Source organism: Dendrobates tinctorius, unplaced genomic scaffold (genome assembly GCF_039654945.1).
Source record: "Dendrobates tinctorius isolate UK_male_01 unplaced genomic scaffold, ASM3965494v1 ptg000047l, whole genome shotgun sequence".
Taxonomy (NCBI): Eukaryota; Metazoa; Chordata; class Amphibia; order Anura; family Dendrobatidae; genus Dendrobates; species Dendrobates tinctorius.
Window position 1 is genome coordinate 12,168,233 of NW_027361715.1, and position 26,866 is coordinate 12,195,098.

Here is a 26,866-nt window from a genome sequence, read left to right on the forward strand (position 1 = left end):
CCGCAAAATCTCTTTCTTGGAGCCTTCATTGGGGGACACAGATTACCATGGGTGTATGCTGCTGCTGCTAGGAGGCTGACACTATGCAAAAACAAGAAAATTAGCTCCTCCCCGGCAGTATACACCCACCGACAGGCACCAAGCACCTCAGTTGGTGAAAAAGCAGTAGGAGAAGCAACGAGAAAACTCTAAACAAATGTACCAACCCAACAAGGGACTCTAAGACCCAACACGGTACGACTTAAACAGGGAGGGGGCTGTGTCCCCAATGAAGGCTCCAAGAAAGAGATTTTACGGTAAGAACCAAAAATCCATCTTTCTTTATCGCCTTATTGGGGGACACAGATTACCATGGGACGTTCCAAAGCAGTCCCAAGGGTGGGAACAGCAATAAGGAACAAAAGTAACGGAAAGGCTTAGGTCGGCCGGTGAGCCACCGCCGCCTGCAGAACCTTCCTACCAACCACAGCATCAGACGAGGCCTGGGTATGAACCCTGTAGAACCTTGTGAAAGTGTGCAAAGATGACCAGGTTGCGGCCTTGCAAATTTGCATGGCCGAGGCCTGGTGACGAGCAGCCCACGAAGCCGCCACAGCCCGGGTGGAATGAGCTCTTACTCCCGGAGGGGGCCGCTTTTCCTGAAGACGATACGCTTCCAGAATGGTAGAACGAATCCAGCGAGCGATTGTGGATTTGGAAGCCGGAAGGCCCTTCTGGAGACCTTCAGAGATGATCAGCAAGGAATCGGACAGACGAAAGGAAGAAGTCCTGGCGAGATAGACACGCAGGGCTCTAACTACGTCCAGTTTGTGGAGAGACTTCTCAAGCGGATGAGGGAGCCGGACAAAAAGAAGGAAGAACGATATCCTCATTGATATGGAAAGCGGAAACCACCTTTGGAAGAAAAGAAGGAACGGGCCTGAGGACGGCTTTGTCCTGATTGAGAATGAGGTAAGGGGAACGACATGACAAGGCCGCCAATTCAGAAACTCTTCTGATGGATGAAATGGCGATCAAAAAGGTGACCTTCCAAGAGAGAAGGGACAAAGGAATGTCCTGGAGAGGCTCGAACGGCGCCTTCTGGAGAGCGCTAAGGACGAGGTTGAGATCCCACGGGTCTATTGGCGAATGATGAGGAGGAGCCACGTGGGAAACCCCTTGCAGAAAGGTATTGACCTGTGGTAGAGAAGCTAGCTCTCTTTGGAAGATAGAGAGAGCGGAAACCTGGCCCTTGAGCGTACTGAGGGACAGACCCGCGTCTAACCCAGACCGAAGAAACCCCAGGATAGATGGGATAGAAAAGGCCATTGGGAAGACTCTTCTCATCGCACCAACGGAAAAAAGCCTTCCAGTACCTATAGTAAATGCGGGAAGAGGCTGGTTTCCTGGCTCTGATCATAGTTTGAATAACCTGACTGGACAGACCCGATTCCTTCAGAATTGCGGTCTCAACGGCCATGCCGTCAAACTCAGAGACTGAGAATTCTCGTGGTAAAGGGGGCCTTGCGAGAGAAGGTCTGGACGGTCTGGAAGCCTCCAGGGGACGTCCGCGAGCATGTTGACCAGTTCCGCATACCAAGGCAGTCTTGGCCAATCTGGAGCGACTAGAATCACTGGTAAGCCTTCCGATTTTATCTTTTTGACCACCCGAGGGATCAATGCCAGAGGCGGGAACAGATACGGAAGTTGAAACTGGGACCACGGAGTCACCAGTGCGTCGCACGCGACGGCTAGAGGGTCCCTGGACCTGGCTACGAACTGCGGCACCTTGTGGTTCATCCGAGATGCCATGAGATCGACATCCGGGGTGCCCCAACGGTCGCATATCTGAGAGAAAACTGCGGGGTGCAGGGACCATTCGCCGGACGCTAGGCCCTGGCGACTCAGAAAGTCGGCTGCCCAATTTTCCACCCCTGGGATATGGACGGCGGAGATTGCCGGAACATAACGTTCTGCCCAGCGGAATATCTTGGCCACTTCTGACATTACTTGCTTGCTGCGCGTGCCCCCCTGATGGTTTATGTACGCCACGGCCGTGGCGTTGTCCGACTGAATACGGACCGGCTTGCCGGATAGGAGGGGCTGCCAATGAAGAAGGGCCAGGAAGATTGCTCTGATCTCCAAAAGATTGATTGGGAGGAGAGACTCCTGTGGCTTCCAGCGGCCTTGGGCCGCTTTCTGATGGAACACGGCTCCCCATCCTAGAAGGCTCGCATTGGTGGTGATGACTTGCCACTGAGGCGGAAGGAAGGACCTCCCTTGGAGAACTGACGCTGGCCGTAGCCACCAAGTGAGAGACTGCCTCACTCTGAGAGGAAGCCGAATAGGACGGTCCAAGAACATCGTGGTCTTGTCCCAGGCTGAAAGCAGAGACAGCTGGAGTTGGCGAAGATGAAACTGCGCAAAGGGTACTGCTTCCATGGAAGCCACCATCTTCCCCAGGACCTTCATGCAGAACCGAATGGGAATGGGAGCAGGCCTCTTGAGAGTTCTGATGCCCTTGGAAAGAGTTGTAAATTTTTCCCTTGGAAGAAAAACACAGGCTAGCTTCGTGTCGAATTCCATGCCCAGAAAGGTCAGACGCTGGGTGGGGATCAGAATGGACTTCTTGTTGACTAGCCAACCTAGGCGGCTGAGAGTGTCCAGGGTTATCTGAAGGCTCCGGAGACAGTCCTGGCGAGACGAACCCTTGATCAAAAGATCGTCCAGATAAGGGATGATGAGGATCCCTCTGGAGCGAAGGATGGCCATGACGGTCGCCATCACCTTCGTGAAAACACGGGGCGCTGAAGCTAGGCCGAAAGGAAGAGCTGTGAACTGAAAGTGGTCTCCCTGAAACGCAAATCGAAGATACTTCTGATGCTGCACACAAATTGGAATGTGCAGATAGGCATCCCGAATGTCCACCGAGCAGAGGAATTCCCTGGGCTCCATGGAAGCAACCACTGACCGAAGAGACTCCATCTTGAAATGAAGAATCTTCACATGGCGATTGAGCAATTTGAGGTCCAGAATAGGACGAAGAGAGCCGTCTTTCTTCGGGACTACAAAGAGATTGGAGTAGAACCCGGAAAACCGTTCATCTGAGGGAACGGGAACAATGACTCCGGCGGAAAGAAGGGAGGAAATGGCCTGCAAAAAAACCCGGAATCTGGGCCCGCTGTCGCAGAGGCCGAGACCGGAAAAACCGTCTGTTCGGGAGTGAAGCAAATTCGATCTTGTATCCAGATGCGACGAGTTCTCTGACCCAAGCGTCGTCGACAACGGGCAGCTAAGCATCCGCGAAAAAGGAAAGTCTGCCTCCCACCCTGGAAGAAATTCCAGGTGGGGTTGACCCGTCACTTAGACGAAAATCTGCCGGAATTGGCTCCTGCAGATCTGGAATATTGTCATTGTCCTCTAGATCTCCAGCGAGGAGCGGGTTTGTAGGAAGGTTTCCTCTGATCCCGCTCCCTGGTGGCGGCCGGCCGATCCTGTTGAGTGGCTCTCTCCGTGGCAGAGAAGGGACGAAAGGGCCTGAATGGTCGAAAACCCTTTCTGTTGAAAAGACGTTTTGGTCGAGATTGGGGAAGCGAAGTACTTTTACCTCCAGTGGCATCGGAAATTATCTGATCCAGCTTTGCTCCAAAGAGTCTAGAGCCATGGAATGGCAGATTGGTAAGCGACTTTTTTGAAGTAGTGTCCGCATTCCATGACTTTAGCCAGAAGACTCGACGTACAGCTACTATGTTGCTGTTAGCCCTTGCTACGCAGCCGGCCGCGTCCAAGGAGGCGGCCAAAAGGTATTTACCCGCATGGTTAATCTGATCTGCAAGATCCGCCAATTCGTCTTGAGGAGCTGACGCTAAGATGCCTCTGCGAAGAATTTTTGCCCAAGCGGATATGACTTTCGCCACCCAGGCGGATGCGAAAATAGGGCAGAGAGAGGCGCCAGATGCCTCAAAGATAGACTTAGCCAGAGATTCAATCTGCCTGTCAGTAGGATCTTTGAGCGATGCCCCGTCTGGCAGAGAGAGCACCGTTTTTGAGGCTATCCGGGAAACTGGAGGATCCACCTCGGGAGCCTTGGACCACTTTGAGAGCAGTTCTGCGTCAAAGGGGTACAGAACGTCCAAGTACTTGCGGCCTGAGAAACGTTGCTCAGGGCGCTCCCAGTGTTTGGATAAGGTAGTATCAAAATCGTTGTGATTGGGAAAGGTTCGAGACGGAGGTCTGGCTCGTTTAAGGAGAACCGAGCATTCCTGAGGTGGAGCCTCATCCTGTTTAATTTTTAGTGTTTGGAAGATAGCTGCAATAAGACTATCGACCATGTCCCGCGTTTTAGAAACGCTGTTCCCCTCTGAACTAGCTTCCGATTGAGAACCATCGCCTGACTGAAGGTTGTCATCCGAGGAAGGAGAAGGAGGCCTGGGAGCGGAAGGGCCCTGCGAGCTCGAGGACGAAGTGGACAGAGCCCGCTTCCTAGAAGTCCTTCCCTGTCTGTCTCTGAAGGTCGCGGTCAGGTGTGGACGACTCACCCCGAGAGGCAGTCGGGGCAGAGGTGGCTGAGGATAGCTGAGGCAATCGTTCTAAGACCTGGACCAGCGACTGATACTTTTGTCAAGTCAGAAACAGACTGTGACATTGTAACGGCCCACTCCGGGGGGGAGAGAGGAGGGAAGAGCGCCTTCCGCCCGGGACTCTGTGCGTTCCTGAGATGCTGACATATTTGAAGGACTGCAGGGGGGGCAGAATGGGGACGACCGACCCGATGCCCACTTCTTTTTACAGCGCGCACAGGCGTAATAGGTAGCGGTGGGCCTGAAGCAGAGATCCCCTGAAGGGTTGGGCATAAGTAAACTGCACTGAATGGCCGCAGAAATTAGGGAATAACTGCCGAGGAGAGCTAATCCCTGTCCCAGAGCCGAGCCTACCGAGATTCTGTGCGAGCAGCAGAAGAAACGCCGAAGTGTCCCCCAAACAGCGCAGGAAGGAGTGATTCAGGCATCATGAAATCCTTGTGCTGGAAGATGGAGGCGGAGCTTAGCGGCTGCGCCGTGATTGGTTAATAGCAACGGAGAGGGCATGGCAGAAGAGGGGGGGCTGGCATCCAAAAGAGAAAGAAGCCCTGTGATGGGCTAGAAAAGGCGCGCTGAAAGGAGCGCGCTCAGGAAGGGAGGAGGGAGAGCAGAGGAATTCCCTGCGCTGAGGTGAAAGTGAAAGTGCCTCCCACCCTGACGGCGCCGCAGCCCCATGCCCGACATACCGCGCTAAGGATGGCAATCTGACCCGGTCCTGCCGCTTGCGACGCTGCGGTGAGTGAGGAGATCCCCCGAGACTCCCTGACTAGAGCAGGGAAAGTGGAGGAACGCAAGCGGCTGTGTGAGCGCGCGGCAGGCAGAAAGGGCGGGAGATTCAAATCTGTGGACCTGAAACCAACAAGGTCCCTTCTTCTCCCATGTCACTGAAGCTTATGCGGGGCCGGAGGGAACGTACAGGCACTTACCTGACGTCCCTGAAGAGGATGACCACAGGGGCCCACGGGGAAACGGCAGGCCGCTGGGAGGGGAAGGAGTCCTCTGTACCCGCATCCTGCAGAAGACTGCTTGGAACACCTACGATCGCCGTCTTCCTCTCAGCCCTGTCCCGAAAAAGGGGTGAGGAGGGGGATTCGGCAAGGACCAGCCACCTGTCCGCAACCCTTATCACCGGAAGGTGATAGGGGAAAAGTCCTGCCTGCGGTACTGAGAGTTGCGATGTGGGTGACACCACACTGCTCGCTCAGCCGCATGATATAGGAAATCAGGGTGATAACTATACCCTGTTTCCCAATGGAAAAAACCTAAAAGACAAAAGAGGGAGAAAATTAAAAAGTTCAAACTAAACCTGAAAGGAAAATTGGATTAAAACTGCGGATCTGGGGAGATCCCGGTCCGCCTCCTACAGACACTAAGCACAAACTGAGGTGCTTGGTGCCTGTCGGTGGGTGTATACTGCCGGGGAGGAGCTAATTTTCTTGTTTTTGCATAGTGTCAGCCTCCTAGCAGCAGCAGCAGCATACACCCATGGTAATCTGTGTCCCCCAATAAGGCGATAAAGAAAAGAAGCCAACACATACTCACCTCGCTCCCGTTCCCTCTGTTCCTGTCTCCGGTGAACATTACATCATTGCGTCTGCCGTCTCAGGCTGATTGATGGAAGTAGCTGGGGGGCCCCTCCTCCACCAATGTATTCACCTCTGTCTGCATACTGAGGATGCGGATAGCGGTGGCGTTGGGACAGCCTTGTTACTGCCTCCATCCATAGACTGCACATTGTCCAGCTCTGCATTAGACTGATTCCTGTGGGATGACAGAGTTTGGTCTGATGTGTTGTGATTTTCCTCTAGATTATGTTGGCATCAGTACCAGTCAGTGAAAAACTGCTGGCTGTCAAAATCATGGACAAGAGTCGTATTAGGGACAAAGCTATTACTGAGATAGAAGTCCTGAAAATGGCCATTGGGTGCCGCTTCCTAAAATCTCTGTGTGGAGACACCTCTTCAACACTTCATAGTGTTGGACTACATGGCTACAGGTGACCTGCTTGACCACATGGTAAAATCGAAGTCTTATGATATAAGGGAAATAAGGTAAATGTCTTATAACTGAATCCTAATAGTCTGCCGCCCGTACAGTATAGTCCTAGAGCAATGGACAATGAAAACAGGAGAAAATGAAGATGTGTATGGGACAAGTATGTGATCGCCTCATGCTCTATGTATCATTGTGTATGTAACCACTGTTCCTCTACTTTCTTCTCCACAGACTCTTTGCGGCAGAGATGGTCTGCGGATTCCAATATTTTCATGAACGAGGAGTCACACACCGGTAATCAGTTCAGCTACAGACATAAATCTGTCACCTGTGACTCTGTAGTCTCCTTACATAAGTATTGTATAAAGTTGTTTTCATGAATTATGCTCACAATCAGTGTCTGCAGTGACCTAAAGCCTGAGAACATCCTCCTAGATGACATCGGACACATCAAAATCGCTGACTTTGGCTCATCAGCAATAAGTGTTTGAGAAGCAAACATTTAATGAATTAGTAGGCAGTATTGGTTTTGGTGCGTCAGAGGTAAGGAACATCCCTGTCTGATGGATGCTGATAGCAGGACTGAGTAATACTCTAATCCCTATGTATCCTTCCCAAATCTAATCACAGACTGGTCCTTATAGTCTGGGTGTAAACCCCCTCACCAGTATATTTAGCTCATCACCTATCTCATGTTCCCACAGGTAATGGACGTTGAAGACCACAACCAGCAGGTGGACTCATTTTCCTTTGGCGTCATCCCATTTATGATGATTGTATGTGAGCAGCCATTCCATAGCTGCGGCTCATTAGAGAAATATTGTGAATCGCTGAAGAACAATGTCCCTTGTTATCCACCCGACATCTGCCCTGATGCCATCGATATCATAAAAGGGGCGAGTAGGATCAGATGAAGGATGATGATAGTGATAAGATGTGGACAGTTCGTAGACGTTGTGTAATAATTTGCCATTAATAACACATAATATAGTGACTAATGGTCTCTCGTATTTTCCAGCTCCTTTGCAAAATTCTCTCACCTGATTGGCTATTACATCATCCATCAGATCCCACCAATTCTTCAACTCCATTGCTTGGAGCAAAGTGGAGTCTGGCACAGCCTACCCACCCTTTCCATGAGACTTCTGTAAGTATAACATTATAGGGATATCTATAGCATTGTCACTGCCCAGTAACACACTATACACCTTATCCTCACACCCCCTGTATACAGTATATACTGTATGGGAGGAGCAGATTCTCACATGTGTATATTTCTCTTCTTCCAGGAGTATTAGGCTGAAATCAGCCCCATTCCAGCAACATCAAGGAATGAATCTATAAGGCTGGTTTCACATTCGCGCTTTTTAAGCGCACGCACGGCCGGGGGTAGCTCCGCCCCCGAGCCGGCTCTCTGCCCGGCGTGCCCGCCCCTTCCTTGTAGCGCCGCCTCCTAGCGCACAGCGGCGCCTGCGATCGGCGCACCCTCTTTAGCATAGGGTGCGCAGATCGTGCGCAGGCCGTGCGCTAGTTGCGCTTTGACCTGCGCTGCGCACTTTTGACGGTGCGCCGTGCGCGCCAAAATCCGAAAAGTTTGATTTTGGCGCGCACGGCGCACCGTCAAAAGTGCGCAGCGCAGGTCAAAGCGCAACTAGCGCACGGCCTGCGCACGATCTGCGCACCCTATGCTAAAGATAGGGTGCGCCGATCGCAGGCGCCGCTGTGCGCTAGGAGGCGGCGCTACAAGGAAGGGGCGGGCACGCCGGGCAGAGAGCCGGCTCGGGGGCGGAGCTACCCCCGGCCGTGCGTGCGCTTAAAAAGCGCGAATGTGAAACCAGCCTAAGCGAACGATACAACTACACTGGACTTTCTTATTTACCGGACTGTGGCAAACCTACCAAGCTTCCACCACGTAACATCCATGTAGATTTGAGCCCCAGCCATCCAGGGATTCATTCCGATCGCCTTCACTTACCTGCCATGGACAGAAGGAAGGAAGCGGCAGCTCCTTCACCAACCAGATATGGACTGACGGAAGGAAGCAGATGCTCCTTCACCTACCTGTACATGGACAGACGGAAGGAAGCAGCTGCTCCTTCAACCAGATATGGACTGACGGAAGGAAGCAGATGCTCCTTCACCTACCTGTACATGGACAGACGGAAGGAAGCAGCTGCTCCTTCACTTACTTGCCATGGACAGACGGAAGGAAGCAGATGCTCCTTCAACTAGCTGCCATGGACAGACAGAAGGCCCTACGTACATTACTGCTCTTCACTTTTCCATCATGTGTGATGCAGTCCTAAAAACAGCACAAGTGCAAGCTGAGGCCTGAGGAATGGAGTCATCATGATCATCATCTACTCCATCACCTTCCATAATAATAACAACATTGTTTATGGATAAATAAAAAGATAGAACAATCTATAGAAGTTTCTGTATAATTTCCTTTAATAGTTGCCTCTTATGGAGGAGTGATGTTACTGTACATTAGTGGATTTGCCTCATTTACATTGGTCTTGTTTGGTTTATTGGAAACAGCAGAAAGTCTGTAAATTTTGGAAAGAAAGCTAATTTTTATGAGTGTTTAATAATTTTGATTGGAACAGTAAAAGGGCCACAAAAAGCATAAGCCATGTTTGTATAATGCAGGAAGCGGCAATCGGCCATCTTGCCTGTCGTCCCCATACACATGTAGGGGGTTCTACTTAAATGGGTTTGTAGTTTTTTTTTTTGTTTTTTTTTTTAAGGGGTGATGGCCAGGCCCTTCTAGGGGTGGCTTAGCTCAAAAAAACCCTCTGTCATGAGTTGAGAGCCCCACAATACACCGGAGATATAGTAAATGCGCAGGTCCAGCTGACTTTGCACTAATGTGTTTAGGGGTCATCCTGCTTTTTCTCAGATATGAACACACATGCTCAGCCACATGGAGCATGCATGTGTATAGAGGCATTAGGCGTGATGGCTGCCGGCGAAGCCAGAATCACCTCAATATAACATGCATGTCCTGCCTTATAGTAGGGATAATCTACTCACCTCGTGTGCAGATCTGACTTGCTCCACAGACATGGCGGAGAACAGAAACAAAAACCAAGAGATTAGACTGACACCTGAAAATGTCCAGATGATAAAAGCCTGGAATGGAGGAGGACTCCTAATCAGAAGTGTTGGCTGATATTTCATATTGTAATTCGTCCATTGTACCTAACACACGTGTCACGGCAGTCCTGGAGGAGAGGACTCCCCAAACGTTACTCCATTAGAACACCGCTATCATTCATGACGACAGCATTGTTGTCTATGGGAGTCAGGGGTGGTCTGAAATCCATCTCTCGTCTCATCAGTGGTCCAGGGGGCTGCTCTGTCTCTTTAACCCTTCTAACATCCTAACAGAATACAAAAATGCTGGAAAAACTAGGGTGATGAAAAGTACACAAATGGGAGATGTTATTAACCCCTTCTCCCTCGAGTCAGTTTTCACCTTCCTGACCAGGCCAAATTTTACAATGTCACTTTAATGTGCTAAGAAATCAAGAATGCTTCAACCGATCCTAGCCATTCTGAGATCATCTCTCTTCAAGGTAGTGGTAAATTTAAGCCAGAATTTTTTCCAGTTTATTTGTAAAAATATCAAAGTATTAGAAAAAGAAATTAAGCAATTTTCAAACTTTACAATTTTTATGCCCTTAGCCCCTTTAAAGACAGCCATATCATGTCTTAAGCGGGCGTCAGTTCGCAGCATCATGACATGCTACGTCTGTCATGGATTAAAACGGTCAGTGTGTGCAAACATGCAGTAACAGCTCTGTGCTGACAGCAGTCACTGACAGCCAAGCGGCACGGGAAGAGGTGCAGGGATCCATGTCATCAGTCCCCCGACTGACTGATCACAGCATGATTGTGCAGGTGCTGACATATCAACACCTTCTGCATGTTCTCCACAGGAGCTCGTCACAGCCAATAGCCGAGCTCCTGCAGTAATAGTCAGGGATGGTGCCAGCACCGCCTCTGGCTGATTAACTCCCCAGATGACGCGATTGACAGTGATCGCGATATTTGGAAGGTTGTGAGAGGAAGTCTGCACCCCCAGGACACTCATTGGCACCCCCATGACAAAATAAAGGGGAACCAATGATTGTCATGGCACCCAGAAATCAAACAATGACCTCCTGGCGTGCCAGGTATGGTGGCCTACTAGACCTAGACAGGGCATAAAGGACCCCGTTACACACAACAATATTGCGAACGATATCGTTGCAACGTCACCAGTTTTGTGATGTTGCAGTGATGTCGAAACGACAATGTCGCATGTGACACATAGCAACGATCAGTTGGCTGATCGTTAATCGTTGCTTAATGCTCTAGGCCATAAATTTATCATTGGTCTCCCGCTGGGCAGCACACATCGCTGCGTGTGACAGCGAGACACCAACGATCAGCGAGCTCCCAGCACCATACAGCAGACGCTGGGAGCTGGTATCCAGGGTAAACAGCGGGTAACTAAGCGCCGCACGGCTCTTAGATACCCACTGTTTACCCTGGATACCAGCATGCTCGCTGGTCCTTATCGCTGGCGAGTCTGCCTATGTGACAGCTCACCAGCGATCAGCTAACTATGCGCCAGCGATCCCATCCACGTCAGATCGTTGGTGGGATCTCTGGGACATTGAAGCGTGTAACGGGGCCCTAAGAGGCAATCTACCTGTGTAATCATACAGGCTTCACCCATGACAGTGCTGATGCATTGCAAATGTGAGAGACCTGTGATCAGTGTTTAGACGAATACAACTCCCTCTATGAGACTAAGTAAAAATTATGAAGAGGATTGAAGAAAAAAAAAAAAAAAAAAAAAAAAAACCCAAAAAATAAAAGAACAGAAAATAAATACACTTATATAAAAACAAAAGTGGTACACACATTTGCTATTGTAAGGGGTGTGAGCTTTACCCCTTTAAATTCTTATGCTGCCATTTATATTTACATGTATATAATTGCTATGTATCTCACTGACGTGTTTTCGTATATTTCTTGCTGTTGTATTAATTCTGCATCATACTATAGGTAAGATAGGGACGGTGCAGTTAGGGAAAAGGTCCACTAGATGGGGGCACCGAGTACTCTGCATAGTAAGGTTTAGCCGTAGGACACTTAGGAGTTAACAATAGGAGGGGTTAGCTGGGAATAAGAGTTTTCCTGTACATAGTCAGTCAGGGGTAGACCCCTGTGTGTGCTCAGCTGCCATGTAACATTATAAGCAGAAGCCCAGCCATCCCCAGAAAGTAGTAGAAGAGTGAGAAGGAAGAGAAGAGTAAAGAACACAGTATGCACAGCAGTGAAGTGGGTAGCAGAAGATGGAGTGAGTCACTGAAAAAGTGTGCGGGCAGGTTAACTGTTGACATGGTGGACGACCCTGTAGAAAGTATATCGCAGTGGCGTTTGCACCGGGCACTTCGTCCCATTATATCTTTGCGGCTTATTCTGTGACGTGGAGGAAGAAGCAGGGAAAGACAGAGAAATATGCTGCTGGTATTGTGAAGAATGCCCTGGAAGTGTAATGGATGTGCTGTGTCCCAAGATAAACCTGTGTTGTTTAAAGTTGCTTTGGACTCTGCCTCCATTCCTTTGAACACAGGGAAGAAAGGGGGGACACAGCAGTGAAGTAGCAGCTGCCATCACAGCGAGTACGGGATGTGCTGATATGACGGAGACCCTTTCTGTCTGAGGAAAGGAGTAGGGGTAAGCGAAGCCCTGAGAATGGAGCCATGACTACAACCCTGTCGCTATCTTACATTGTTGCTTCCAGAACAACCAGATCTATAAAACCATCACACTAGTTAACCACTACAGAGAATGCCGTAAAGAAAAAAAAAAAAACAAAACGTGGCATAAAACTATGGTTTTTCAACATAGCACTCGAAACACAGTGGAATAAAGTGACCAAAAAGATACATCTAAAATTAAACTGGTATCGCTGAAAATGTCATGTCCTGCAAAAAAAACAAGCCAAATAGTAGTTTTCTACCACATCTGGGTTATTGGCATATTTAGGAGAAATTGCAGCTAAGGAGAAATGTTTCTTCTTTTATTTTCACACCTCAGTATTAAAACATTTTGTGAAGTATATGGGGGTTCAAGGTGCTCACCACATATCTAGATAAATTACTTGAGGGTCTAATTTCTAAGATGGGGTCACTTGTGGGGGGGGTTTCCACTGCTTAGGCCCATCAGCGGCTCTCCAAACATTACATGGCATCCGCGCGCAATTGCAGCCAATTTTAAGTTAAAAAAAAAAAAAAAAAAAAAAAAGTCAAACTGTGCTCCTTCCCTTCCGATCCCTGCCATGCGCCCAAGTAGCGTCCCCCCACACATGGAATATCGACGTACTCAGGAGAAATTGCACAAAGAATTTTGAGATCCATTCTCACCTGTTACCCTTTTGAAAACAAAAAAAAATTGGGACTAAAGTAGCATTTTTGTGAAAATAAAAGGAAAATGTTCTTTTTTTTCCCTTCCACGCTCCATTAAGTCCTATGAAGAACCTGAAGGGTTAATAAATGTATTTAATGCGGTTTTCAGCACTTTGAGGGGTGCAGTTTTTATAATGGTGTCAGTTTTGGGAATTTTCTGTAAGATACGCCCCTCAAAGTCATTTGAAATGTGATGTGGTCCCTTTAAAAAAAAACAAAAACAAAAAACAAAACACGCATCTGGAAATCGGGAAATTCTCTTCATGTACAATGCAAAACTCAGGAGGGACAGAGCGCCATATTGTAGCGCAGATTTTATTGTTATGGGTTGAGGGCGGCATGTCACATTGGAAGAGCCCCTGAGGTGTCAGAACGGCAGAACCATCCTACCCCCCCATGAATGACCCCATTTTACAAACTGAACCCCTCAATGAATTCACGTGAGGGTGCAGTGATCATGACACCACAGGCAGGTCACAATTTTATACCATTGGGCAGTAAAGAAAATAATTCAATTTTTACCACAAAAAAAATTGTTTTACTGCAAATTTTTACATTTTCACATGTGGAAATGGGTAAAAATGGCACAAAATTTGTCACACAATGTCCACCCCCATATGCGGCTGTACAGTAGAGCTTAGCCACACGGCGAGACTCGGGAGGGAAGGAGCACTATTTGACTCATGGAAAACAAATTCTCTTAGAATAGTTTGCGGACTCCATATACAGAGCCCCCTAAATGCCAGAAGAGCAGAATCCCCCCTCAAGTGACCCCATTTTAACGATTATACCCCTCTGGGAATTTGTGTATAGGTGAAGTGACTACTTTGAATATGTGGGTGTTTTCCAGAAACAAGCGGCAATGGATGTTGCTTAGTGAAAATTACAAGTCTGCCAGGGTAGTGCCCATACATTGTAGCGCCCATACATTAGGTCCAGTCCATGCTTCTGAAGACACGCACCCGTAAATTAGGCTCTCATCACTACATGTGGATGATAAATGTGCTTTAGGCACACTGTGGGGCTTAGTAGGCAGAGGGCATTTGAATTTGGAAGAATATGCTGTATTTCTTTTGAGGGGCGAGGAGCCATTTTGCTTTTCCAGAGCCTTTGTGCTACCAATAATGTGGAAGCTTCCCCCTTTTTCCACTGACAAATGACAGACCTGAGTGGCAATTTGCCTTTTTTGTGATTGCTTTGAAGCCTTTATTAGGAACATTTTACGTAACATTTGGGATCTTGTTTATCCTGTGCTCTACACTGAGCACTTACATCAGGGTTTCCATCTAAACCCCCTAGGGATCCATTCACTATAATGAGGCATCGGAGTTACTTTGGACTCCATCTGGCCTCTGTACAGCGGTGTCCTTTTCAGAAGCGCACAATAACTACGGAGGACCTTGCATTTATGCACGCTTAAAAAAAAAAAAAAAAAAAAAAAAAACAGCCACTACCGGAGCATAGGCAGGACAGAGTCCATGGTGCCTCCATCCGCCTCATTATAGGGAATCGTCCCCAGGATTTAGTCTGAATCACGTGTTTTAGAGAGATTTACATGTGCAAATTGTCTCTTTAGAGCGGAAGAGGACTTGAACTCTAGTACAGCCTAATGCAAGTAGCAATCGTAAAAGTCAGTAGTAACCCTTTAACAAGCCTTGCAATATGACACTGGCTTTTATCCTAACCAAAATCTCAATTTACAGACACGTGTTTCAGGGTACTTCCCCGCATCAGTGCAAAGTATGAGATCTGATTTGGCATGGTGAGAGGCCAAGAATGGGATCTAACGGGTAATGTTTCTTCTTATGGAGAGTGATAAGAGTATGAGGAGACTTAAACGCCTTCACATTACACCTTAGAAAATCAAGGTCCCAGAGTCTAGAGGAAGAGTAGAGAGACAGACAATCCAAGCTGCTGGAGGTCTAGTGTGAAGTATCCACAACCAGTGATGGTTTGGGGAGCCATGTCATCTACTGGTGTAGGTCCACTGTGTTTTATCAAGACCAAAGTCAGCGCAGCCATCTACCAGGAAAAATTTAGAACAGTTCATGCTTCCCTCTGCCGACAGTCTTTTTTGGAGATGGAAATTTCATTCTCCAGCAAGACTTGGCATCTGTCCACACTGCCAAAACTACCAATACCTGGTTTACAAACGGCAACATCACTGGGCTTGATTGGCCAGCAAACTAGCCTGGCCTTAACCCCATAGAGAATCTATGGGGAATTGTCAAGAGGAAGATGAGACACCAGACCCAACAATGCAGATGAGCTGAAGGCTGCTATCAAAGCACCCTGGGCTTCCATAACCCCTCAGCAGTGCCACAGGCTGATTGCCTCCATGCCATGCAGCATTGATGCAGTATTTGATGCAAAAGGAGCCCCGACCAAGTATTGAGTGCATTTACTGAGCATACATTTCATTAGGCCAACATTTCAGATTTTAAAATAATCTTTCAAGCTGGTGTTATAAAGTATTCTAATTTACTGAGATAATGACTTTTGGGTTTTCATTAGCTGTGAGCCATAATCATCAACATTAACAGAAATAAACACGTGAAATAGATCACTCTGTAATGACTATATAATATATGAGCTTCACTTTTTTTTTATTGAACTGAAGCACCTGTAGGTAAACAATTTTATACCAAGAGTTAAAAAAAAAAAAATTCCCTGCTCAGCTTCATTGGCTAGTGCTGGAGCCTGTGATTAGTGCTTCTAGTGTTTAACCCCTTAACGTCAATGACCGATCATGATCTGATCAGCTGACATGTGCCCCCAAACAGCAGCGGTGGAATCGTGATCCACCCGCGGCTGTTAACATGTTAAATGCTGCTGTCAAACTGTCATCAGCAATTAACATGCAGCGCAGGAAGAGTGTCATTAATCCCACCCATCAGCGCCCATGTCACATGACAGTGGGTCTCCGATGGATTGGTATAACAACCCGCGATCTGCAGGAGACCCCTGTGGTTGTCCTTGCCAGACTGCCATGAGCGCTGCCTAGCAGTCGGTGCTCATAGCCAGTGAGTATTTCTGCTACACACAGCAGGGCTGCAGGTGAACAGATGATCGCAGTTTCTAGTCTCCCATGGAGACTACTGAAGCAAGTATAAAAGTTAAAAGGTTTTTAAAATTATATTAAAAAAACAAAATTCAAATCACCCCATTCAAAAACAATTAAAAAAAAACCTCATTTTGTATCGCCATGCTCAGAATCTAGCAAAATATAAAATTAAATCTGAACAGTACATGGACAACAAGAAAAAAAAAAAAAATAAAAAAAAAAAAATAAAAAACCGCAAGAATTAAGTTTTTTGCGGGGTCATTGCAACAAAATGCAATAATGGGTGATCAAAAGATCGTATCTACACCAAAATGGTGTCAATAAAAAACATCTAAAAAAAATAAATACATGGAGACGCTACAGGCCTCAGAAAACGGCGACTTTTTTTCAACCACATAAAAAGAGAACTTATACATGTTTGGTGTCTATGAACTTGTACTGACCTGGAGAATAATAATGGCAGGTCAGTTTTAGCATTTAGTGAACATAGTAAACCCACAGTTGTGGAATTGTAATTTTTTTTTTGGCAACTTCACCGCACTTGGAATTATTTCCCCGTTTTCCAGTAATCAATATGGTAAAACCAATGATGCTGTTCAAAAGTACAACTCATCCTGCAAAAAACAAGCCCTCACATGGATGGAAATGTAACAAAGTTATGGCTCTGGGAAGAAGGGGAGCAAAAAACAAAGGATTGAGATCTGGGCTATTGTTAACCCTTTAGTGACGGGGCCATTTTTTAAAAAAAATCTGACATGTGTAAATGTAGCAATAACTCTGGAATACTTCAATATATCCCATTGATTTTAAGACTGACAAGAGGCAGAACCCCACCAATCCACATAGAGAGTCCATCTGGAATGGGATAGTGAGAGCACCTCTTAAGCCACCATCCTCTGTAGGGATGGGAAAAATACTGGAGGGTGGTGGGAGGGATAAGGTTAAATTAGGTGTAATGGTTCCTACAGAGATGAGACGGAGAAACTCCTGATATGTAGTCAGGAGGACATCTGGAAAGATATTTAGCTTTTCACACGCTTTGGTCAATGTAGATGGGCAGTAAGATTTTTTTTTAAAAAATAAATCCGCAGATATCTAGGCAATGAGAATATATTTGTGAAAATCAGTACATTTTCTTAAAAGAAAAAAAAAAAATTAGCATGTGCAGCAAAACATAGGTGCTGGACAAGTATGGGACAGGACATTGTACTTTATTACAAGCTGATTTATTGGAAACAAAATCCACCAGTAAAGATGGAAAAATGATCAAAAATTACAAAAAAAAAAAACAACAACAAACATTTATAAAAATAAGTCACCAATTTGGGGGTAAACATCCTTTTTAAAATGACACCTCTGGATTTGGTTTGCCGAGCTCAAGTCTTGTAATATTGCATTTGCCCCAGAGTCCCTTTTTGGTTGTGAGAAGCCCTTACATAAGAAGGGATTTATTTTATTCAATAAATATATAAAAGAAGCAAATCCTACCAATGTCCAGTTTGGTCAGAGAACCTAGAATAAAAGTTTGTTTCGGAGCTCAGATCGCTGTCTTTGAGAGCAGATGGTATATCAGCCATGGCTCAGACGGATGGAGTCTTTGGTTGGTGGAACTGTTGAATAATCTGAGGTCGTTTGACTCGAGGCTTCCGTCTTTTTGGCTTGCTCTTGGCTTTGTTGATTTGTACCACAAAAAACGCCAGCACTACCATAGCGCCAAGAAAAGCAAAGACTGGAATGGTCTGGCCCACATCCTGATTATAACGTCCGGGCATAATGCCTGTCAGGAGAAACACACAAGCAATCATTTCCCGATATATAGATGACCATTCCTGCAAATGTCACTTTACAGAGTCCCAAAATCAGTAATGTGAGGAGCGTCATAGAAAAGTTGGAGCGGTCTTGCAGTTTAATCTAGATAAAGTACAAAAGGGATGTTTCTTTGTATGGGGCCCTCCCAATACAAGCATTATAACAAGTTAGGATTCGTGCTGCTAGGGCCCCAAAATTAGTAAGGCACAGGGGATCTGTCCTGTAAATCATCCACAGAGAACCAGTGTTACATGGTGTACAAAAATGACAAGTCTCTCCTCATGGTTGCCCTTTTCTTTAGCCAACTGATAGTCTGTAATGAGGCCATCCAAACCCCAGACCTGGATGTGAAGTTTTGTAGACATACCATGTCTAACTTCAAGAATTTAAGTGAGAGTGTTAAAGTTACCACAAGATGATGAAAGTTGAGTGATCAGTTCTACATTTATCCATAGCTGTTGTGTTCACCTGTGACCCTTCCATAACCATTAGAAGGGGCAATGGCTGAACCACAGAGTGATCAGTCACCAGGTGAAAGTTTCTTTGAAGACAACCTGTCACCAGGTTCGGCCGATATGAGATACGGCCACCACCTTTCAGGTATAAGATACAGCATCCTATAATGCTGTATATCTGCCCCCAACCTGACGTGTAAGAAAAAACGCTTTTATTCCACTCCCCTGTGGGGCGGTCCGATCTGAGGGGGGTGTCACTGGTCTTGATCCGGCTCCTCTTTTCTTGCTTTGTGTGGATGACACGTCCTACATCACCCAGTCTCCTTGGCATAGCGCTCCCGCACAGACGTACTTCACTACCCTGTTGAGGACAGAAGTACACCTGCACAGGAGCGCGATGAAGGAAAGACTGGATGACGTAGGACGCATGATCCACATGAAGCAAGAAGAACGAAGCGAGGCATCGGACCAAGATCATCAACAGCCCTCGTACTGGACCACCCTACAGGCGAGCAACAGGTCGGGTTGGGGGCAGATACACATCTTATAGGATGCTGTACATCAGGCCTGAAAGATGGTGGCTGCATCTCATGTCGGCCAAACCTGGTGACAGGTTCCCTTTAATCCAATCAGTCACACATTAATTCTGTCATGAAGTGTGTAAGGCATGTATGGAAAACTGTGGAAAGGTTAATGTAGATTAAAAACAAGTATCCAAAAAAAAAAAAAAAAAAAAAAAAAAAAATTTAAATATTTTTTTTTGTGTGCTCACCGTGAAATCCTTTTCTCCGAGCCAATCATTGGGGTACACAGACAGTGGGTGTTATGCTGCTTGCCACTAGGACACTAAGTAAACCAGGAAAAAAAAGTTAACTCCTCCCCTGCAGTATACACCCTCTCGCTGGCTGGGAATTCCCCAGTTCGGTGAAAAAGCAGTAGGAGCATTAAACAACTGACAACCAGAACTCTGTCAAAACCCAAGAATGACACAGTGAGCCAATAGGCCAAACAGGGTGGGTGCCATGTCCCCCAATGATTGGCTCGGAGAAAAGGATTTTACGGTGAATACACAAAAATCCCTATTTCTCCTACGCCTCATTGGGGGACACAGTCAGTGGGACGTCCTAAAGCAGTCCCTGGGTGGAGAACATACAATTGCAAACACTCCATGCACCACTGACAACACTGTGGTACTGCCGATTGCAGGATTCGTCTGCCAAGAGCTGGATCCGCAGAGGCCTGAGAAGGCCTGAGAATGAATTTGGTAATGTTAGTAAAGGTATGCAGGCTGGACCAAGTCGCAGCCTTGCACACAGGCCTGAGAATGAATTTGGTTATGTTTTGTAAAGGTATGCAGGCTGAACCAAGTCACAGCATTGCAGACCTGTTCTGCCGACGCCTGGTGCCAAATGGCCCAAGAGGCGCCCACTGAGCAGATAGAATACGTCTTAATCCCTGCTGGAACGGATGTGTCCCAGACACGGTAAGATTCCGGAATACCCAAGCAAATCCACCTGGCTAGCGTGGTTTTTAAAGCGGCTAGACCTTCCTATGCCCCTGTGGAGGTACGAACAAGGCATTTGACTTTCGGAAGGGAGCCGTCCATCTCAGAGACCTGACCACATCCAGGGTGTGGAGGGCCTTCTCAATGCGATGGACTGGTGCCAGACAGAAGGAAGGCAAAACAATTTCTTCATTGAGATGAAAAAAACGACATGATTTTGGGCAGGAAAGTCTTGGACGTCCTGAGAGCTGTCTTGTCCTGATGAAAATTCAGGAATGGAGGACGGCAGGACAGGGCCAATTCTGAATCTTGTCTAACTGACGCAATTGCCACTAGAAAGACCACCTACCAAGAGAGAATAGCTAGTGGTACGTCCTGCAGTGGTTTGAAAAGGAGCCTCCGAGAACCAAGTTAAAATCCCATGATTCCAATGGCCCTTAAAATAGGGAGGCGCCACATGGGAGACTCCCTGAATGAATGTCTTCACCTGAAGTTCGGTGGCAATTTTGCGTTGGAATAGCACTGTCAAGGCTGAAATCTGGCCCTTGAGCGAGCCAAGCGTGAGGCCTGACGTTAACCCAGATTTTAGGAATTCTAATATGGAAGAAATAGAAAACACCAGTGGGGATCGACCATGGTCCTTGCACCACGAGAAGGTGGTTCTCCAGGTGCGGTGATAAATGCGCATGGACACGGGCTTCCTAACATTAATCATGGTGGAGATCACATCGGGAGAGGGGAAAAAAAAAAAAAAAAGCCTTTGCTAAAATCCAGGATTCAACGGCCACGCCGTCAAACACAGAGCCCCGGAGTTCTGGTGGTAAATCGGGCCCTGTGAGAGTAGATCCATGCGATCTGGAAGCCGCCAGGGAACATTGTCGACTAGTTGTACTAGTTCTGCGTACGATGGCGGGCGCGACTAGGGTCACTGGTACTCCCGCTGCTCTAATTTTCTTGATGACCCTCGGGAGCAAGGGAAGAGGGGAAGAATGCACGGGAGCCGGAACCGATGCCACGGCAGAACTAGGGTGTCCGTTCAGATGGCGCATGGATCGCGCGATCGGGTAATGAATTGAGGAACCTTATCGTTTAGTCTTGAGACCATAACATCCACATCCGGAGTCCCCTAGCGAAGGCAAGTCTGCTGAAAAAAAAAAAAAAACTTCCGGATGAAGAGACCACTCTCCTGAGGCAAGGCCTTTGCGACAGAGAATCCACCGCCCAATTGTCTACACCCGGGGGTGTGGGTTGTTGAGATGGGAGAATGGTTGGTCTCAGCCCAATGGAGGATGTGACTCACTTTGTGCATGACTATCCTGCTCAGAGTAACCCCTCTGACGGTTGATATACGCCACAGCCGTGGCGTTGTCGGATTGGATCCTGAAGAAGTGACCTGCGAGGAGATGGTGGAAACTCAGGAGGGCTAATCTGATCACTCGAATGTCCAAGATGTTGATGGGGAGACGTGACTCTCGAATTAACCAATGACCCTGTGCCGTGTGGTGACGAAGAAAAAAAAACCTCACACCAGCCCAGAAGACTGGCATCGATGGTCACCACCGACCGTTGTACTGGGAGAAAGAACTTCCTTCAGGGAGGATTTCAGTGTCCCCAGCTTGGGGGCTCGTCTGAGCTGCAGGGAGAGAAGGAACCGGCGGTCCAGGGAGAATGGGTTCTTGTCCCAAGTTAACAGCAACGCATGTTGTAAAGGGTGGAAAAGGAACTGTGGGAAAGGGACCGTTCCCATTGCTGCCACCATCCTTCCAAGAACTATCATGCTGAAACATATGGAGAGAGAAACCGGTCGGGAAAGAGTCCGTGCTGCCTGTTGTAAGGCTCGGGCCTTTTCAGGAAGGAGAATGACCAACCTGCAGGAAGTGTCCAAGATCATTTCCAAACGAAATCTGCTGGACCGGTGTTGGGGGAAGACCTTTCGAAGTTTAATCTTCTGACACAGGCGGGAAAGTGTATTTACTGTGATATCCACGGACTCCTCGCAAACTGGAAGGGACAGACCCTTGAGCAGCAGGTCGTCCAGATACGGCAGTACCACCACTCCCCGAACATGGAGAATGGCCATGACCTTGGTATAGGCCCTGGGGGCAGGTGGCGAGTCCAAAGGGCAAGGCAACCAACCAGAAGTGTTCCTCTCGAATTGCAAAAAGCAGGAACTGCTGGTGAGATGGGCAAATCGGGATGTGACGGAAAGCAACTTTGATACCGATGGATGATAGGGACTCTCCCTTTTACATGGAGGCGACAACCGATCGGAGGAATCGTACCTTGACAAACTGATTTAAAACAGCTTGAAGTCCAGTATGGACCGCATCGTTCCTTACTCCTTTGGAACCACAAAGAAAGGTTTGAACAAAAAGATGGCCGAGCCATTTGTCGTGAGGGACCGGAAGGATGACTCCGTCCCTTTGTGGCGCACGAACATCCCGAAGGAAGGCTGTGACTGAATAACCGCAGACGGCCGCCTACTTTGTCGGTGTCTGCCGGGTACCCCAACAAGACGTTGAGTATAGGATCTATGGGATATGCTCCCCTAGATCCAGATGCTCTTGGCATGGGTTTCCAAGAGCGGTTAGGTCTATGAGAGACCTGGGAACCTCTGTCTCCACACGGGGACCGACATGATCCGGAAAAGAATGTTTTGGAGGACCATCTGGAGCGGTTACGAAAAAGGTTGAAAAAAAACGAGACGGCTGTTGATTCCGAAAACGGCCGGACAGCTCCTTGTTGGGGAGGAAACCTACTCTTCCCCCCGGAAGTGTCAGAAATGAGCTGGTCTAGTATTTCTCCAAACAGGCGACCAGTTTGATAGGGCAGAGAAGTCTTTGATCTCTTGGAAGTGGGATCTGCCCACCAGTCGCATAGCCATAGGGTTTCTAATGGAGACTGCATTAGCGGTTGCCTTAGCAGCGCAATTAGCGGCATCTAAAGAAGCATCTACTACAAAATCTGCGTGACCAATCTGCTTGTTGACACTGGTTGTCCTTAGCCACTCAAGTCGCAACAAAAGGAAAAAGAGCCACTCCTGAAGCTCCAAAAAACCGAACAGGCGAGGTAGCCAATTTGACGATCGGAGGGGTTTCTGACTGAAGAGCCCTCAGAAACGGATCGAAGCGTTTTAGGAGCAAGACACAATAAGGTAGGATGTACCAAGGGGGACTGTAACCAATCCTTCATTAGATCTGGAGCAAAGGGGTATTTAGCCTTGATATGCTTTGCCCTGTGAACCGTTTATGTGGTCGGTTCCTAAGTTTCTGGACAATGTCCGTAAACTCCGGATGGCTGGCAAATACCCTGCGTTCACATTTAGTTCTCTTAAAGGAGAAAACGTGTTCCGGAGCGGGAATATTCTCCTCGTCCAACGTCAGAAAACTTGTTGACTGACTCTAAGAGAATCAAGCGACTCATGGACATTTGGGAGAGTCTGAGGGACTGACGTGTCAGACTCAAATTCAGTCATGTTCTCTGCGAACATTAGGAGAGGGAGAACGAGAGACAGAACTCGCCAATGCTGAAGCGCGAGCGTGAATAGGGGACGCGTCATGGGTTCGCTTTCTAGAGACCGAGGATCCCTTGAACGAGCACGGCCGCTGCTGGTGGACGGTTCCCAGCCGTCGCCAAAGCCCTCCTTGGGCGGTAAAGACGCGTTCTGACTTAAAGAGGATTCCCGGAGGAAATCTATAGCCTTGGTCAGTGACTCCACAAACAGTGACAAGGACGAAGCCCACTCAGGGAAACTAAATGCAGGGAACACCTTGCAGCGGCGGCGTTTTAGCGCAAGCTGGGTCGCAATCTGTGCACAGCGGATTAGTCTGGGCACCGGGCAACACAGTCTTGTGGTACAAGCGGTAAAGAATGTAGTGTGCTTCTTTTTTTAAACCAAAGATTTTATTATATTCAAATGTCGTTATAATTACATTTAGTCAAAGCTTTCAAATCATCTCCATTGCATATATAAAAATACACGACATTCAATTTTCTCCCCGTCATGAAAAAGAAAAAAAAAAAAAAAAAAAAAAAAAAAAAAAAAAAAAAAAAAGGGGAAAAAAAACAGACCCAACCTCCTCCCTCCTCCCACCCCCCCTTCCCAACTGCAATACAGAATTTCTCAATGTGATTGTCTCCACTGTAACCACATGGCCCAGAGTTTTTCAAAGTGTGCTTCTGTATGTCGCCTTCTATAAATTCTCTCTTCCAATCGGGTTACGTTATTCGCACGAGTGAAACTCCCCAATCGTTGGGGGTTCAGCATCGATCCATTTTTGTGCTATCAGCTTACGGGCGATATATAAGAGTTTTGCTATGATGGGCTTATAGGCATTCCCCACCGAGACCTCTTCCACGTACCCCAACACACACGTTATTGGATCCCTTCCTATATCACATCGGTATATCTTCTCAACAAGCCCTATAACCTCCTCCCAGTATGATGAGAGTCTTGAACAAGACCAGAGCATATGAAGCATTCCCGCAGGTTCATATCCACATCTTGGACACTCCGCATTGTCCCTCAAGCCCATTTTCCTCATAAGTTCTGGGGTCTTATATGTTCTATGTACAATATATAATTGCGATATCCTACCTGGCTCACTCAAAGAGAGTTTAGGTATATACTCTAAAATAGACTCCCATGTTTCATCTACTATTTCCCCCACTTCTCTCTCCCATTTAGATTTTACTGTTAGAGGAAACCCAGCCAAGTAAGAGTATAATAAATCTCTATAGATGGTAGAGATAACACCTCTCGTACCCCCGGACGCACACACATAGTCCAATACCACATCCCTCTGCACCGTCATATTCGTTGTCTGTTTCTGCGCTTGAAATGCATGCCTGAGACCGAAATATCGAAATTCCCCACTACATGGGAGTCCAAACTCCTTTTAGGACAGTAAAAGGCTTGATCTCGGACCCCTCCAATAGCTGCCACACATATTGCAATCCTCTCCTCTCCCAATCAATAAAGTCCTTCGGTTTATATAATTCCGAAAGGTTCACATTATCCCAGATAGGTGTGTATATCGTCAATTCCTCAACTCTAAGAATTTTGATATGTTGCCATATTTTGTGCATTAGTCCAAACGTGGGCATGTCCTTCCCTAATCTCCCAAAGCTTCCTGCTTCTAAGGTTCTGTACTAGAGTTCTCTTGTTGGTCAGTTGGGCCAAAATTTTCCCCATAACGCTCAGATTCCCCTCCTCTCGCCAGCCCCTAAAGTGTTGCCCCTGCGTTGCTATAAAATATATATCCATGGATTTGGCGCCGCCAACCCACCCTCTTCCTTCCCCCTTTGCAGTATTTCCAATTTAATTTTTGCTTGTTTTTTCCCCCCAGATCAATTCTCTAAAAATGGTATTAATTTTGTAAAATTTTCTCTTTGAGATCCAAACCGGGGCTTTATGGAGGACATACATCAACTGAGGCATCAATCATTTTAATTAGATTCGTCCTCCCCACTATTGATAGCACTAGTTTACACCATGCTGTCATCTTAACTTTGAATTTAACTAATAATGGGTCCAAGTTTAGTTCGAGAAATCTAGATACAGGCATAGATACCCATATTCCGAGGTATTTAAACTCCTTAACTACTTTCAAATGTCCAACTGCCCCCCCCCACATCTCGACCTTCCAACTCTCTATCAACCCCCATGATACATGACTTGTCCCAATTAATTCTCAATCCGGAAAAGTATCCAAATTTCCCTATAAGGCCCATGACCTCAGTCAGTGCCTCTCCGCCATCTTTTAAGAACAGGAGTATATCATCCGCGTATAGGGCGATCTTTTCCTCCAATTCCCTATGTCTAAAGCCTTGTATTTCTTTGGAGTTACGAATTTTAATCGCCAACGGTTCCATCGCTACAGCAAACAATAACGGTGACAATGGACATCCCTGACGAGTTCCTCTGAACAACCCAAATGCCTCCGAGGTCTCCCCATTATTCCTAATATATCCTTTCGGGTCTACATACAGTAACTTAACCCAGGAGATAAATCTATGCCCAAATCCCATACATTTCAATACTGCCCATAAATACTTCCACTCTACCCTATCAAATGCCTTCCGTGCGTCCAATGAGGCCACCACCCTTTCCCCCCTATTATCTGCTGGGATTTGAATATTTAAAAACAGTCTTCGCAGGTTAATGGCGGTGGATCTATTTTGTAAGAACCCTGATTGGTCTGGATGTATCAATTTTGGAACAACTCTAGACATTCTTATCGCCAACATTTTGGCTAGTATTTTAACATCTGATGTCAATAACGAGATTGGTCTATAGGATTCTACGGATGAGGCATCTTTCCCTTCCTTAGGAATTACCACGATTACAGCCTCCCTCATAGATCTTGGCAATATTCCCCTCTCCCCCCAATCCACTCAAAAATCTCCTGCAATTTCTTTTTCGAATATGGGGGTGGAATATAAAGGCCTACCACAATTATGCATATTCCAGAAATTCGACAATGCAGAGAAAAAAAACTGTCCGTCCTTATCTACGCAAGAATCAATTTCTTCATAATGAGTATGAGAGTATCAGTACAGATACTCCCCTTGCGTAAGCCGAATACATAGAGTGATAAGCCCGAGTGACCCATTTTTTCTCCAACCAAATTTTCCTTTCCTTTAATCAAGTGAGTTTCTAATAGACATGTGATAGCTGGGTTATGCTTTCTAATTTCTGCCATAACTGACGCTCTTATTTGGATCTGAGACTCCCCGTACGTTCCAACTTAGAATTTTTGCATCACCACTCATTATGTCCTAAAAATATGAAATATAACCGATCTCCTGTGGTCACTATATTATATTGCAGTATATGAACTTCCCAATAACAAGGCCCCCCTTGACCCCCTCCACTCCCCCCCCCCCCTCCATCCCAATCTAGCTGATTCTCTCTTTTCAACGAGAGAGGGTACAGCCAGCACCCAATTATTTCAAACCCATATAAAGCCACTGAGTCTCCTTCCTTTGGCGTCTATCACTCCCTCCATCAA

At 47.0% G+C, this 26,866-nt stretch overlaps 1 protein-coding gene across 5 annotated transcripts in view; it reads right to left on the bottom strand.

The window, feature by feature from the left end:
• Positions 1–17,275: 17,275 nt before the first annotated feature.
• MBTPS1 (membrane bound transcription factor peptidase, site 1) overlaps positions 17,276–26,866 on the bottom strand; it is a 63,230-nt gene continuing 53,639 nt past the window's right edge. For all 5 annotated transcript variants that reach the window (XM_073576211.1, XM_073576213.1, XM_073576209.1 and 2 more), the window contains one exon: positions 17,276–17,862. In XM_073576211.1, the coding sequence (XP_073432312.1) occupies positions 17,666–17,862 (197 nt within the window). In that variant the 3' untranslated portion in view covers positions 17,276–17,665. The remainder of the gene's footprint in view (positions 17,863–26,866) is intronic.